The sequence below is a fragment of the Rattus norvegicus genome, chromosome 10 (genome assembly GCF_036323735.1).
Source record: "Rattus norvegicus strain BN/NHsdMcwi chromosome 10, GRCr8, whole genome shotgun sequence".
Taxonomy (NCBI): Eukaryota; Metazoa; Chordata; class Mammalia; order Rodentia; family Muridae; genus Rattus; species Rattus norvegicus.
The window spans coordinates 15,641,906-15,656,380 of NC_086028.1; the positions used below are offsets into that span (position 1 = coordinate 15,641,906).

At 53.6% G+C, this 14,475-nt stretch overlaps 2 protein-coding genes across 6 annotated transcripts; both read left to right on the top strand.

Annotated features, from left to right (window-relative positions):
- Positions 1-1,175: 1,175 nt before the first annotated feature.
- On the top strand, positions 1,176-11,007 carry Pgap6 (post-GPI attachment to proteins 6). Of its 4 annotated transcripts, none has more exons than XM_063268946.1 (13): positions 1,176-1,445; positions 4,638-4,812; positions 4,896-5,103; positions 5,275-5,402; positions 5,598-5,866; positions 5,970-6,298; positions 6,707-6,797; positions 6,878-7,001; positions 7,243-7,379; positions 8,059-8,237; positions 8,314-8,460; positions 9,302-9,418; positions 9,708-10,119. In XM_063268946.1, exons 1-13 carry the CDS (start codon positions 1,400-1,402, stop codon positions 10,002-10,004), a joined length of 2,247 nt encoding a protein of 748 aa, XP_063125016.1. In that variant the 5' UTR covers positions 1,176-1,399; the 3' UTR covers positions 10,005-10,119. The 4 variants fall into 4 exon arrangements, 3 of the variants coding, with proteins under 3 accessions (XP_063125016.1, NP_001100461.1, XP_063125017.1); NM_001106991.1 differs by lacking the exon at positions 1,176-1,445 and adding an exon at positions 1,535-1,785 and having other exon boundaries at positions 9,708-11,007; XM_063268947.1 differs by lacking the exon at positions 1,176-1,445 and adding an exon at positions 2,332-2,438.
- A 93-nt stretch (positions 11,008-11,100) lies between these two features.
- On the top strand, positions 11,101-14,157 carry Mrpl28 (mitochondrial ribosomal protein L28). Of its 2 annotated transcripts, NM_001398816.1 has the most exons (5): positions 11,274-11,601; positions 12,339-12,491; positions 13,074-13,208; positions 13,292-13,378; positions 13,815-14,157. In NM_001398816.1, exons 1-5 carry the CDS (start codon positions 11,314-11,316, stop codon positions 13,923-13,925), a joined length of 774 nt encoding a protein of 257 aa, NP_001385745.1. In that variant the 5' UTR covers positions 11,274-11,313; the 3' UTR covers positions 13,926-14,157. The 2 variants fall into 2 exon arrangements, with proteins under 2 accessions (XP_063125657.1, NP_001385745.1); XM_063269587.1 differs by having other exon boundaries at positions 11,101-11,601; positions 12,339-12,501; positions 13,074-14,157.
- The last annotated feature ends 318 nt before the right edge of the window (positions 14,158-14,475 follow it).

Here is a 14,475-nt window from a genome sequence, read left to right on the forward strand (position 1 = left end):
CTTTTTTTTTTTTTTTTTAAGATTTATTTACTTACTGTATGTATATGCATACACTGTCGCTGTCTTCAGAGACACCAGAAGAGAGCATCAGATCCCAATACAGATGGTTGTGAGCCACCATGTGGTTGCTGGGAATTGAACTCAGGAATCAGGAAGAGCAGACGGTGCTCTTAACCACTGGGCCATGTCCTGGTGTTATTTATAAATTGTTTTTTTTTTTTTTTTTTCGAGACGGGGTTTCTCTGTGCAAAGCCCTGGCTGTCCTGTACTTTCTTTGTAAACTAGGCTGGCTTCGAACTCACAGAGATCTGCTTGTCATTGCCTCCCCAGTCCTGGAATTAAAGGCATGGGTCAGTGGTGCTTGGTTTATTTTTGTACATATATATATATATTTTTTAAAGATTTATTTATTTATTATATATAAGTACACTGTAGCTGTCTTCAGATACACCAGAAGAGGGCATCAGATCTCTTTACAGATGGTTGTGAGCCACCATGTGGTTGCTGGGAATTGAACTCATGACCTCTGGAAGAGCAGTCGGGTGCTCTTAACCGCTGAGCCATCTCTCCAGCCCTGTACATATATTTTTAATGCCCTGCTTTACTTTTGTTGTTGCATCGAATCCTTTCTGGAAAAAGCCTCAAGTTCACTTTTAAGGCTTTCAGTTTGCAACCATATCTTTAATATATTTGGAATATATCCCTTTGGTACCCAGAGTAGTTCAGGTATCACTGACAAGAAACTCAGTTACTCAATTCTCAGAGGTGCAAAGAGTACCTTCCCGGTTCCATTTAGTCTCTTATACTTTTGTGGCAGTTTGTGGTTATGGTGTGAGGGGTCCTGAGGTTCAGTTCTTCAAGGCAAGGTCAAAGCGCACCTTCTGCCATACATATTGCTGTGCTCTGTACTATGGCCCTCCGGCTCGAACATCCTATACATTCCAGTTCGCATCTACTCTACGCTTCGTTTTGCGTGGCCCCTCTGTTTGGTTCCCATTTCTTTTAGAGTCATTCTTCTGCCTCCCGTCTCCAAATGAGTCCGACATAACACTTCTATATGCTCCCATGCTTTCCATATGACTATTTTATCTGTGTGTCCCATGGTGCCTCCCCTACGACCATTTCCCCCAACTTCCAAAGCCTCACGTCTCCAGTCCAGCGTCCTTTCGTGTTCCGTTTGGCCCCTCTGCCCTGAATTCACCCAGGTTCCGAGTGATCCCTCTGCTCCTCATCCGGTCTAGTGTCCTGCCTGGCCCCTTTGCCCGGCATCCCACCTCGCCCCGTGTCTCCCACGTGACGTCTGTCGTCTGGTACCCCAAAGCGTTCGACAGGACGCTTCATCCTTTGCTGCCCGTCCCCTCAAGCTGAGTGATCCGCTGTGAATCCAAGTCCCCTTCAAATGCGACCTTCCCGGCCCCCTGCGGTTCGCCTCCACTCTGGCCAAGGTGACGCGGTCCAGCATCCTCAGGGACCTAGACCGCAGGCCGGCTCCCCGCGGGGCGGGGCCTCGGAGGCGGAAGTGCCCGGGGCGCTGGCGGCAGGTCCATCCGAGCCATGGGAGCTCCGGGCAGAGGCAGCGGCGGCGGCCGCAGAGGCGGCAGGGGCTGCCCAGGCGGGGGCGAGCGGCGCGGGACTCGGGAGGGGTAGCACGGGCCAAGCGTGGAGCCATGGGCCGGGTTGGGGCCGGGAGCACAGCGCGGGTGGCAGCAGCCGGGTCACTGCTGCTACTGCTGCTGCTCCTGGCTCGGCCTCCGCCTGCCGCCGCCCGCAACATCAAGGAGAGCGGTGAGCCCGCGGGCCTACCGCGCCATCGGCGGCGCGGGCCGGGGGCAGGGGGCGGGCGGGGGGCGGGGCGGATTGTGACTCACGGGGGGCACCTGTGCGCTCACCTGGCGCGGCGTTGAAACGAGGTTCTCATCCTGGGTTGCGCCCCCTGCGGGGCATCCGGACCAGAAAAACCCCCCATGCCGCTTTTCTGTTCCGGGCCCGCCGAGTTCGCTCAATTGGAGCGTACCCTACCGGTCCGTCTCTCCTGTGCTTTAGAGGGGCGACTGTGGCAGTCGAGCTGGGAGGTAGAGGAACCCATCTCCGAAGAATAGCTGAACCGTGGTGACCCAAGGACCGTCATCCGGTAGAAGGGTAGAGCTAGAGAAAGTTGGGCAGGCCCTGTACTAGGGTCTAGCCAGCATTTTGTTTATATTTCCAATCCCAGGAAGGTCACTCTTGATTGCTGATTTTGCTTCTCACCGTCTGTGCTGCCAGCTTGCCCTAAAGAAACTGACTGACCAGAATGGATGTAACGAAAGGGTACTCCCTTATAGGAGAGCTTTTCAACTGCATTTTGTATTTCTGCTCCCTAAGTGGGAACGTCTTGGTCTACAGTTTAAGGAAACAGTTAGATCTTTGACCCTCTGGGTTCTGCTTGAGGCAGGACAGTGGTAAGCAGTCCTGCCTACCCCTAGACATTTAGAAATAGGAAAGCTGAGCATCTTCCCTTGTCCAGTGTCGCCTGAAACTCCCCTTTTGTGCTACCTGGTGTTCCTTAGACCGTTCCTGATGGTCTCTATGTCCCGTTTTCACCCCCTGCCCCCGGCCCCATATTTCAACGAAATATTGCTCCTCGGAGCTCTAGTTTTCCTTGAGGACTGTTCCTTCTCGTTTCTGAGCATGGCACAACTTGAAATGAAAGGCAGTGTTCCCTAAAGACCTTTAAATTGCTCCATACCACATTCTATTTGCTCCTCTTTCTCCAGCCCTGGGATTAAGTTTAAGAACTCGGATGGCTAGGTGAGGGACAAGTAGCTCTGTGGTCATGGCTATTTTCACATGTAGGTGGGCAGTATCTCTGACAGTTGCTGGGGTTTGGAAGGTGGGGGGATAGAGTACTTTCGCTTAAGTTCCCAGGGAATGTTCAGGACTTCCTTTTCCCACTCCCTACACAACTTTATGCCAATGGGGGAGATGTCTGGGGTAGGCAGGGGCTTGCCCAGCTGGCCCTCCCCATCCTTTCTAATGTTGCTTGTGGCTCACCCTACCATGCCAATTGCCGAGTGTGTGTTTCATCAAGGAATCCTGGAGGGGTTATTTAGACATGAGAGTTTGGTACTTGGCTTTAAGGCAGATGAGTAAGGGTCATCTAAGTATCCAGACATCACAGATGTTCCAAGTGTCTCCCCTTCACAAAGGCTTTGCGGGGCCTAAGGGCTTTTCCCTTAGCAGGTTAAGGGTGCTGCACACTGTAGGGTGATCTCTCCCACCAGGCTTCCTCAGAGGTTTGGGTATCTGCCTATCTGAGACCCCACAGTCCTAGGGGGTGGGGATCCTGTTCTGCCTCAGCTGGGAGAGCAATATTCTGCCTCCTCACAGAATCCCTCTGCTCCATTATCATGTTACCATGTAGCAGCTCCTGGCATTCAGTCCTCAACCTGGTGAATGGGACCTGCAGATACCAGAGAGCTTGGAATTCACCGAGGGAGCTTCACCCTGCCCCCACACCAGGCTCCTTTGCAACTCCCTCAGCTCTCCTCCAGCAGCCTGCTGCTGTCTTTTCTCCAGGTGCCTGTGTTTGGAGGAGTCACGTGGCTGGCAAGAAAGCCAGCTGCTCACCTGAGTCCCTTTCCCCTCTCCTGGGGGAACCAGGCACCACTTTCACAGTGGGGGCAAAGGGAGGCTTACCAAGTGGGAAGGGTGCCAAATAATACTGTACTTCCCTTAAAGCACTTTATTACTCATTAACCTGAAAGGGACAAGCAGTCGGCTTTAGCCTACCCATGGGGATACAGGGATCTAGAAAGGTAAGGGACACCCAAGATCATGCAAGCACAAGGCCTGAGCTGGCACTGGGTATGGGGTAGGAGTCTGTAAGATGATGCAGAGTCTGAGGCCACATGATGTCCTAGTCTGGGGGGCTTTAGGGAGTTTATCTGCCTGGGCTTTTGTCTTTGTACCTTGCATGGATGTTGCCCTGAGGGCAGTTGGAAGGCTTACCCATTTGGAACAGAGAAGCCACCTGCCCCTTGGTTCTTATGGCTGTCCAGGCTTCTGGACTGTAGTCCCTCATAGTCTTTTACTGGGTGGAGATCTAGCTGTGTCCTAAGTCATAACAAGTTGGAGAGACAGCCACCTTCTGAACCTAAGCCTCCGTACCTGCCCATGTGATTCTGGAACATTCAGAGGAGTCAAGGTGGGGGGTGGGGGAGAAATCTTTGCTGTGGTCCTGTGTTCAAGGTAGATATTAGCAGGGTGGGGTCTCCTTCCAGACTGCCTCCTGCTGTCTTCTTGGCCTGGATGTACCGAGGGGTACAACTGACTAGCTTGCAAAAAGACCCACCCTGGGAGGGTGCCTCTGGAGGTGGTGGTTGATAGGGCTACTGTTTACAAGTTGTTGTATTGTGAGAAGGCAGAATCCCCAGCCATCTAGGGAGAGGAGGCCAAGGAATAACTGCTCATTGTTAGGAGAAACTTCAGATACTGCAGACAACTCGCAGGTGCCGGGAGGCATTTTCTACTTCGGCTAGGGTCAAAGTCTGAATGAATGACAAAGTTCAGGGTGGGTCTAAGACTTGATAGACAAGTACTTCACAGCCACTTGCTTCCTACCTGCCCCACCTACCTGGCCCTTTACCTTTTCCTTATAGAGGCTGGACTGGTGTCTGAGCACTTCTCACAGGCCCCACAGAAGCTGTCCTTCTATAGCTGGTATGGTAGCACCCGGCTTTTCCACTTCCGTGTGCCCCCAGACACCGTGCTGCTTCGATGGCTGCTGCATGTGTCCCAGGGAGGTCCGTCATGCGCCGACGTAGAGATCACAGTGTAGGTACCCAGTGTTCTGCCCCTAGCACCTAGGCCTGGTGGAAACTCCGACTCTGACCCTCGCTCGACATAATCTCTTGCAGGCATTTCCGCTATGGCGCCCCTCCTGTCATCAACCCGCTGGGCACCAGCTTCCCTGACGACACCTTGACCCATGCCTCCTTCCATATCAAGACACTGCTGAGCACCATGTTACTGGGCAACACCTCAGTCAACATCTCCCACCCAGCCCCTGGGGACTGGTTCCTGGTGGCTCACCTCCCTCCCTCATCCCAGAAGATCCAGGTGAAGGTGAGGGGGCTGACCTCCCCCGATGGAGGCCAAACAGACCCCTCGATGCGCGGAGGACCCAGACCTTACTCTTAGCTACCCGACTCTAGATTCAACTCCGTTCCCTATCTTCTTCTTTGTCCTACATCCTGCGCTCTCTAACCCATCACTTCCTGCTTTATTTCCTCCCAGGGCTTTGTTCCAACCTGTGCCTACATCTTCCAGCCTGATATGCTGGTAATGAGGGTGGTTGAAGTCTCCATCCTAGAGCCCGACATTCCCCTCCCACAGACGCTGCTCTCCCACCCCAGCTACCTCAAGTGAGTGGAGATCAGGGGAGGGCAAGCCTGTCCTGTAGCCCCAGCCTTTGGGTTTAGGGTGGGTGGTAGTGCCATCTCACCTTGCAGGTGAGAAAGCTTAGAGACACCCTGGGAAGAGCTACCTCCCCTAAGCACCTTAGAAGAAGTAAGTACCACAGCGCCGGCTAGCAAGTCTGAGTCACCACCTTGCCACAGGATCTTTGTCCCTGAATACACCCAGGAGCTTCGCTTGGAACTGCAGGGCTGTGTGTCCAGTGTGAGCCCCGGCTGCCCAGTACGTCTCACAGCGGGGGTGACCACCCTGCCTAGAAACTTCCAGAGGGTATTGACTTGCACTGGCCTTGCTCCATTCTGCCATTTGCTGCTGTCCTCTCCGCCCTGGGGCCGGTGGTTACAAGTGACAGTGGAGAGCCTGGCTGAACCTCACGTGACAGTGGGTTTCACTGCTAAAGCTGCCTTTACAGGTGGGCTCCATGAGAGGGAAGGAGGGAGGGCTGGACTGGCTCTATCTGCCTCCCCCCAAAACTCCGGGCTTTCTTCTGGCTGATCCCCTTGTCTTTTTGACAGCGTGTAGGCCATGGAGTGTGACCTTCCATCATCTAATACAAAACAACCCAAACCAGACTTACGATACCTCTGCAGTCCAGCTGTCCCAAAGTGCTGCCCACTGGGACCTGGGCAGGAGTGGCCGGAGTAGCAGGGTAGACGGTGGCCCCTTCTGTCTCCTGAACTATCCAGTCCTGAGGGAGGACACAGATGTGGTGTCTGTACACTTCCAGCCCCTGAATGGGGCCTTCGTGCTGGTGCATTCAAACATGCCTTCTGTAATGCAGCTCCGTCTTGATACAGGCATGGACAGCGGGGGCTCCTTCATCATTGTCCTGAGGGCTAACAAGGTATTTCCTCTGGAAAGCCACTCACTGAAGCTGTCTACAGCTGCCTGTGACCTGGGCTTGGCTCGGGGCACAGGGTAACTTCAGCATTTGAGACTGGGGTGAAGGTGCCTTTCAGGTCATAGTGTGATACCAATAGCATAGGCCAGAAGGGGATTCCTCTGAGGAGAGAAGACTTTTCCCCTAGCTGCAGCCCTGTCCCTGTCAGAAGTTATAATTGTATCAGTCAGAACAGGAGATAGCTGAAGAGAATCCCGGCCATGATGAACTTTGGGCTAGCAGGAGGCTCCCCTCCCCTCAAAAAAGTACCCAGCATGACTGAGCTAATATACAAGGTTGTGGGGGGCAGGCTGCTCCTTAGATGCCTTTTGAGGGGTGACAGTGACTAACCTGCACTACTTCCCCTTCCAGTCAGAGGTCACAAATGGCACCTCGGTAGCAGCTTGTGTGAATGTTGCCTCACCTTTCCTCAGCTTCAACGCTTCACTCAACTGCACCACAGGTATTCTGGGCAGGCAGTTTTGGCGGAGAGACTGACTGGCCCCTCTAGCCACCTCTGACAGGCCCTCCCACCCCATGCAGCCTTCTTCCAGGGCTATCCCATGTTTCTGAGTGCCTCATCTCACATGGCCAACCTCATCATCCCCTATCCGGAGACAGACAACTGGTACCTCTCCTTGCAGCTTGTGTGCCCTGAGAGTCCTGAGTATGTGAATCTGGGCCTGGGCAACATGGCATGGGCTGGTAGCAGTGAAGAGTGGGACGTATCTATGAGTTAGGAGGGGTTCTCCTTTTCCACCTGCCCCCATCCCACAACAGCACAAGCAGGGGAAATGGGAATTTCAGCTATTGGAGCCTGGAGGGCTTGGCTCTAGGCTTGGGAGTCCTAGTGGTAGAGCTGCCAGCAAGAGCACTACAACCAGCCTTCTCAGGCCACCTCTTTATAGGGATTGTGAACAGGCCGCGGTTCGCGTGGAGACCGTCTTGTATCTGGTGCCCTGTTTGAATGACTGTGGGCCCTATGGCCAGTGTCTCCTGCTCCGTAGATACGGCTATCTGTACGCAGGCTGCAGCTGCAAGGCAGGTGAGGATGCGCTTGCTGAGCAAAGCAGGGAGAGCACCCCCTCCCTCTCCTCACTCTCCCATGGTTCCTCCTGACTGTAGCATTGCCTGCATCCTGCCTGCCCTTGACTGCCCACACCCACCCAGCGCCTACAGCTGTTTGCCTTGCCTACTCCTGTCTGTGCCGTGTCCTGCTGCTTACACTTTTCTGTGACTGCATGCTGATTCACACTTTTTCCACGATAGTTTCTGCATATTCACACTTGTTTCTGTCTGTCCATATGTGCCACACTGGCTCCTATGTGTCCACATCTCTCTATATCTGTCCCTACCAATTCTCATCATACCTGCCCCTACCTACACATACCTGTTCACATGTAACCTTTCTCCATGTTCATGCCTGCTCACAGCAGGACATAATTGGCCACAGCTACCTATGTCCATGCACACCCGTCCATACCTGTACCAACTATGCTTATCTCTCCTTCTCCACTCCTGACCATGCCTGCTGTGAATGCACATACTAGTCCAGACTCCCCCACCCCCACCCCACGTGCCCACGCCTGCCCACCTTGTGAATACCGGTTTTCTATCGGTGCTGACTTCCTAATCCATTGGGCTTGTCTATACAGCCTCCCTCCGGGTGAGTAAGGGGCCCTAGAGTTCGGAAGCTCACACCTGGGTATGGTTTTGTCCCCCAGGTTGGCGTGGGTGGAGCTGCACGGACAACAGCACAGCCCAGACTGCAGCCCAGCAGAGGGCAGCAGCACTTCTGCTCACGCTTAGCAACCTCATGTTCCTGGCCCCCATTGCTATATCCGTGCACCGCTCCTTCCTGGTTGAGGCCTCTGTCTACTTTTACACTATGTTCTTCTCAACGGTAGGCTTGGCCCTAACCCTCTTGGGAACTCTGGGAGGGGAGGTCAGGCCTGCTTGCTCATTGCTTCACCTTACAGTTCTACCACGCCTGTGACCAGCCTGGGGAGGCTGTGTTGTGTATCCTCAGCTATGACACGCTGCAGTACTGCGACTTTCTGGGTTCTGGGGCATCCACCTGGGTGACCATTCTTTGCATGGCCCGTCTGAAGACAATCCTGAAACAGGTGAGTGTCTTCTGATGCCAAACCTGGGCTCGGGGGAAGCACAGGCCCTCACATACACTGTGCGAAGCGGCAAAGACAGATAAAACGGAAAGAGCTGGACGTCAGATCTCACACGAGAACTCGTGGAGGAAGTCTTAGGAAGCTATGAAAGAAGAGTGTAGGCATCAGAGGGATCTAGGAAAGAAGACGGGGGACCAGGACTCTAGTCTCAAAGAGGAGCCGGGCCAGGCCTCCCTGAGAAGCCTCAGCCATGCTCCTGGGTTCCTTGTCTAAGGGCACTCGGGGACTTTATACAACAGCTGGACAGTAGGGGTGACTCTTCACTGTTTGTGAACCGTGTTCTCTGTCTACAGCCTGGGTACTGCCCATCAGGGGGGCACCCTTATCATCTCAAAGAGTGGGCAGAGAAAGTTCTGAAGTATGGGGATCCGGCAGGCTGAAAGTATGAACTTTCAGGCTGTGGGCAGATGGGGTCCGCTCCCAGGGAGCATCTAAGGCCATCCTGATTACAGATTCTGGAAGGCTTGGTATGCAGGATCATGCGAGTGTGTACAAGACTGCCCATCAGGAGTGGGCATCACCACCTAGTCCTCGAAGGGTCCTTTGGACACAGTAAAGGGACTAGAGGAAGGACACTTCCCTCCCAGGGGCTGAGCAGCAATGAGGCAGAATCTTCCAGTGACACTTAAGAGGAGCTGGCAGAGGAGAGCGGCCAGAATGGTGGGAAACTGATCTGGGTAACCAGCATGCCTGGCCACCAGTACCAACTGTGTCTTGTGCCATCACCAGTGATTCCAGCCAAAGGCTCCCATGATCCCACAAACCACTGTGTCTCTCCTAGGTACTACTTGTCCTCGGCCTACTGGTCATCGCTATGTCCTTGCAGATGGATCGCAGGGGCATCTGGAACCTGATGGGACCTTGTGTCTTTGCCTTTGTGATCATGGCTTTCATGTGGGTAAGGAACAGGGCATACACGGTCTCCCATTCAGACTCAGGGAGAAGAGATCCAGGCCCTTGATTCTAGTTATGCTGGGAGGGCCTCAAAACCCCACATCTGTTCAGAGCTAGTAGCAGCTACCCATAGAGCCCCAGGCTGGCTGTGTGCCTTAGCTGATATGAGCTAAGCATATCACACTAGGCATGAGTCCATATGAGTCCAGTCCTCCTGCCTAGATCTAGACAGACTCCATAACTCCTGGCTCTGGGCCTCTGGGAACTATAACTGACTTGGCCATCCGCTCTAGATATACCGCTGTGGGCACCGACGTCAGTGCTACCCTACCTCGTGGCAGCGCTGGGTCTTCTACCTCCTGCCTGGCATCTCCATGGCTTTTGTGGGCATCGCCATGTACACTTCAATGATGACCAGCGACAACTACTACTACACCCACAGCATTTGGCACATCCTACTGGCTGGCAGTGTGGCATTTCTTCTCCCTCCACGAGAAGAAAAGGCTGGGTCCTGGGCCTGTTTGCAGAAGTTCCCCTGTCACTACCAGATCTGCAGGAATGATCGGGATGAGTTGTACACAGTGACATGATAAGGCTAGCTCACGGACACCCGAGACTCTAATGACCTCTTCAGCCAGGACAGGAATGAGAGAGGTGCCTGTCTAGCCCCAACCAGGTTTCCATCTGAATAAAACTGTCCTGAGACCCTTGGCTTCTTTCTCCAGAGGAGAAGACCCTCTCCACCCATAAAATCTTTATGGCCGTTGCCAGTCAGAGCTGCTTCCACCTGGAGATAGACCACAGGTGCCACGTGTGGGCAGAGCACTCTGTTATGGCTGGAGACACAGATAAGGGGTTCCCGTGGTCCCCTTCCTTTGGGAAGCTGTGATGTGAGAGCCACAAGCAAGGAAGGCTGAGTGCACAGAGACCACTGTCCATGACATCGTGTACCCTTGAATGCCACCCTGCCTTGGCATGGGGATGCCCTGCTGCTGCAGTTGCTATGGCAGAGGCCAAGGTCATCAGAGAGCTGATTAAGACCTGGGGTGCTGTGTGCTGTCCCTCCCTCATTCTCTGTTGGAGTGGGGGATCCTGGAAAGATCCTGGGGTAGCAGGCTGCTCAGCTGTATGAGGTGTGGCTCCAGAAGGCACACAATGCTATGCCAGTGTCCTTCTCACCCTAAGAGTCCTAGGCCCCAGTCTGGTGAGCATTCTCTTGTGCTGTCCTAGGCACTAGGTTGAGGCTAACCCCTACTGGATCAATCGAGGTTTGAGGAGTGGGTTCTGGAGCCCTGGTCCAGTCTTTCTGGTTTCCTGGGATCACTGAGTTGGCAATGCAGTGTGCTCTGTCTGTATGGTTCCCACTATGAGGCCCATCTGCTCTGAGTACTAGGATTACAGGTGTAGGCCTCTGGGCTCCTTCCCAAGCTATTAACATCCTTTATTTGGCCACCAAAGCACACTTTAGCCCCTGAAAGGGGAAACATGTATATATTGTTGGGGGGAGGTGGTAAAATGTTACTGTTCTAAGATATGAAGGCATATTTTTATGTAATTGGTGAATTTAATATTCTACAATGATTTTTTCAAACCAAATGAGTGTCTTTTTTTTTTTCTTGCGTCTCTGGAGGGAAAGGGAGATTGAGCTTAGGGTAGCCTTTCCCAACAGGCCTACCAAAGCTGCTGGGGAACTCCTGGGCTGCACTTGGCAGACGGTGCCTTGTATCATTGCATTCGCAGTAATTTCTCATGGTCCCTAAAGGAGGCGGAGGGAAAGGGATTAGTTTAGATGGATAGGCATAGCTGCCAATCGGCAGTGAGCAAAGGTGCACATTTGGTGACGCTATTCCGGTTCCGGCAGGCGCGGGCGCGCTTCTTCCAGAAGTAGAGGGTCACGCAATGCCGCTGCACAGGTATCCTGTGCACCTGTGGCAGAAGCTGCGGCTGCAGCAAGGCATCTGTGCGCGCTTGCCCTCCCATTTCTTGCGCTCACTGGAAGAAGAACGGACGCCGACCCCGGTACACTACAAACCTCACGGGGCCAAGTTCAAGATCAACCCCAAGAACGGGCAGCGCGAGCGCGTTGAGGACGTACCCATTCCAGTTCACTATCCTCCAGAGTCCCAACAGGAACTGTGGGGTGGAGAGGGCTTGATTTTGGGCTACAGATACGCCAACAACGACAAGGTGGGTGCGGACCATCTCGGTGGTTCTGCATGCTTTGCTGAGCAGGCTCTGCTCTGGGCGTTATGGACCGCCAGCCTGGCTGACCCAAGCGTTTTGTTTACGGAGCACGCTAAAACGTGATGCGGGGAGGATTTGAAAAACTCCACTAGTAAAGTCTAGTGCGGTCCTGAAGTGGGGTGGTCCTGGATCAGGTAGCCGTCAAAAGTAAGGATGGAGTGGGTGACAATGGAGAAAAGAAAGGAAGAATAGATTTGAGGCTTGTGCTGAAGAGGGAGAAGTAAAATCTGGTTGTCACCTGCTAGTTTCTATGCACATTTCCCTAATTCTTGTGACAAGATACCTTTGCTCCTTGTATATAAAAATTACAAAGGCCGAGATGCTTACAGGGCAGAGCCTGGAGTCTATCTCTTCTGGTGATGCTCTGCTCCTAGCCAAGCCCTGTTGGAGGAGAGTGTATGTTTCCGGCCTTCCAAGGTGTGGTTCACTTGCCTGTGCCTACTGAGTTTCAGCTGTGTGAGAGTCTGGAATAGTAGCATTAGGGCTAGCCTGAGAGAACCAGACATCTAGGTGGGTGGGTATCCGGAGCCAGCCCAGGAGCCCTGACTAGCTAGCATCAATGGTCCTGAGGAGTTTCTGAGGAAGTGAGAGGGCATGGCTTACTTAGCCCAGCTTCCAGAAAGGGTGCTTTGGGGCCCACTTGGCTGTAGGGAAACAGCACGTTTCTCTTGCACACTTAGCTCTCCAATAGGGTGAAGAAGGTGTGGAAACCTCAGCTGTTCACTCGGGAGCTTTACAGTGAAATCTTGGACAAGAAGTTCACCGTGACTGTGACCATGAGGACCCTGGATCTCATTGATGAGGCCTATGGATTCGACTTCTATATTCTCAAGGCAAGCAGGGGTTAGTGCACTACAAGTCTTGTTAAGACTCAAGGGAAGGGGGGCTGGAGAGATGGCTCAGAGGTTAAGAGCACTGGCTGCTCTTCCAGAGGTCCTGAGTTCAATTCCCAGCAACCACATGGTGGCTCACAACCATCTGTAATGGGATCCAACGCCCTCTTCTGGTGTGTCTGTGGATGGCTATAATGTACTCGTATAAAAATAAATAAATTAAAAAAAAAAAGACTCAAGGGAAGGGCAGAGAGCACTGCATGTGCGTGGGAGTGTGGAGCACCCAGGATAGCCGTAACAGGTCTTAGCGATACACAGTGGGATTGAGTCCTCATTGGTACAGCCCCTTGAAGCTTTCTGTCTCGACATGGTCACTCCCTGTGAGCTTCTGACTTGACCAATGATCCTGGACACCTCTTACCCTTCTCTTGGGGTTGCCTTGGGCCTGACCCACATAGGCTTGGATGCTTGGATCCCAATGGCCCGTTCTGCTGTCGTCTAGCTTAGGGCTGCTGTAGGTCAGCTGATGGGGTGGGGTGGGAGCCTGCTGTAGCACCTGGCCCTATGTGAACCTTCCGCCAGACCCCTGAGGAGGACCTGTGCTCCAAGTTTGGCATGGACCTGAAGCGAGGGATGCTGCTGAGGCTTGCCCGCCAGGACCCCCAGCTCCACCCTGATAACCCCGAGCGGAGAGCAGCCATCTATGACAAGTACAGGGTGAGAGTTTCCCCATCCTGCTTGCTGCCTGAGGCTCCTGGCCTGGCCCCTGCACCTCACGAGGTTCTCTCCTGCTTGTTCAGAACTTTGTCATCCCAGAGGCAGAGGCCGAGTGGGTTGGCCTGACGCTGGAGGAGGCCCTGGAGAAACAGAGGCTTCTGGAGGAAAAGGTGAGCACCTGTGTACCAGCCGACCTCAGGCCACTGAAGTTGAGTGGTGAGGGGGGAGGAGGAGACTAGCATTTAGGGACTACCACATGGAAATGCTGCCATACCTTTGGTTCCTGCCACTTTGATGAAGCATGGCGTCTTCTGAAGTCCTTCCCACTCTTTCCCCCCTCAATGCTCAGGGATCTTTGACACTAGGTGTTTACTTAGCCACTCGGCATCACCTAGGACATTCCATTTGTGTCTGTTTTCCAGAATAGTCAGGAGCCTGTGGTGGCCACCAGTTACAGAAAAGATAGGGGTAGGCATGTGAGTTTTGGTGTCCTGTTCTGGTGGTCAGAATCCCTCACCATGCTCAGCCAGAAGCAGCCGGCTACCACCCTCCTTAGAGTTCCATCCCTGGGCTACATTGAGCCTTACCATGACCTCTCCCCTTCAGGACCCTGTGCCCCTGTTCAAGGTCTACGTAGAGGAGCTGGTCCAGCGGCTTCAGGAGCAGGCTCTGTCCAGGCCCGCAGTGGTGCAGAAGAGAGCTGGTGACCACGTCTGACCACTGGGCTCAGCCTCCCCTGTGGGCAGAGGGCGAACCCCTGCTTGGCATGTGCTGACTGCACAGCTCCTGTAGTAGACTTTTCAGAGAACCCTTCTGTGCCAGGACTCGTGGAGGTCTGGAGCGGAGCAGATGCCTGTCTGAGCTGGTCAAGTCCTTGCAGCATTATAGTTCTTGGGCTGAGCTAAGTCTGAGGCAGTCTGAGCCACAGTAAAGTGTTGGTTTGCTTGGACATCTGGAGTCCTGTGTGTTCTTGTTCTGGTCATTCCTCTGTCCCAGAAACACGGGTGGACTGTTTGCACTGTCCAGCTGTAGCCGCTGGCCCTTCTGGGATGTGGACTCTGAGGTCCTCTTTGGTGTTTATATCTAACCTCAGGGCAAGGGTTCCTCGAGTGTGAGGCATCAAGGACCTAGCAAGTTTGATTACATCCAGTGTGTGCCCCCTGCCTGCTCTGGAATGTTTTCCAGGACGCAGGAAGGGAGCCTGTGGCATGGGCCAGACCTGGGGAAGGGTCTCTGCAGTATGCCTGAAGAGCTAAAAGGGGGAAGC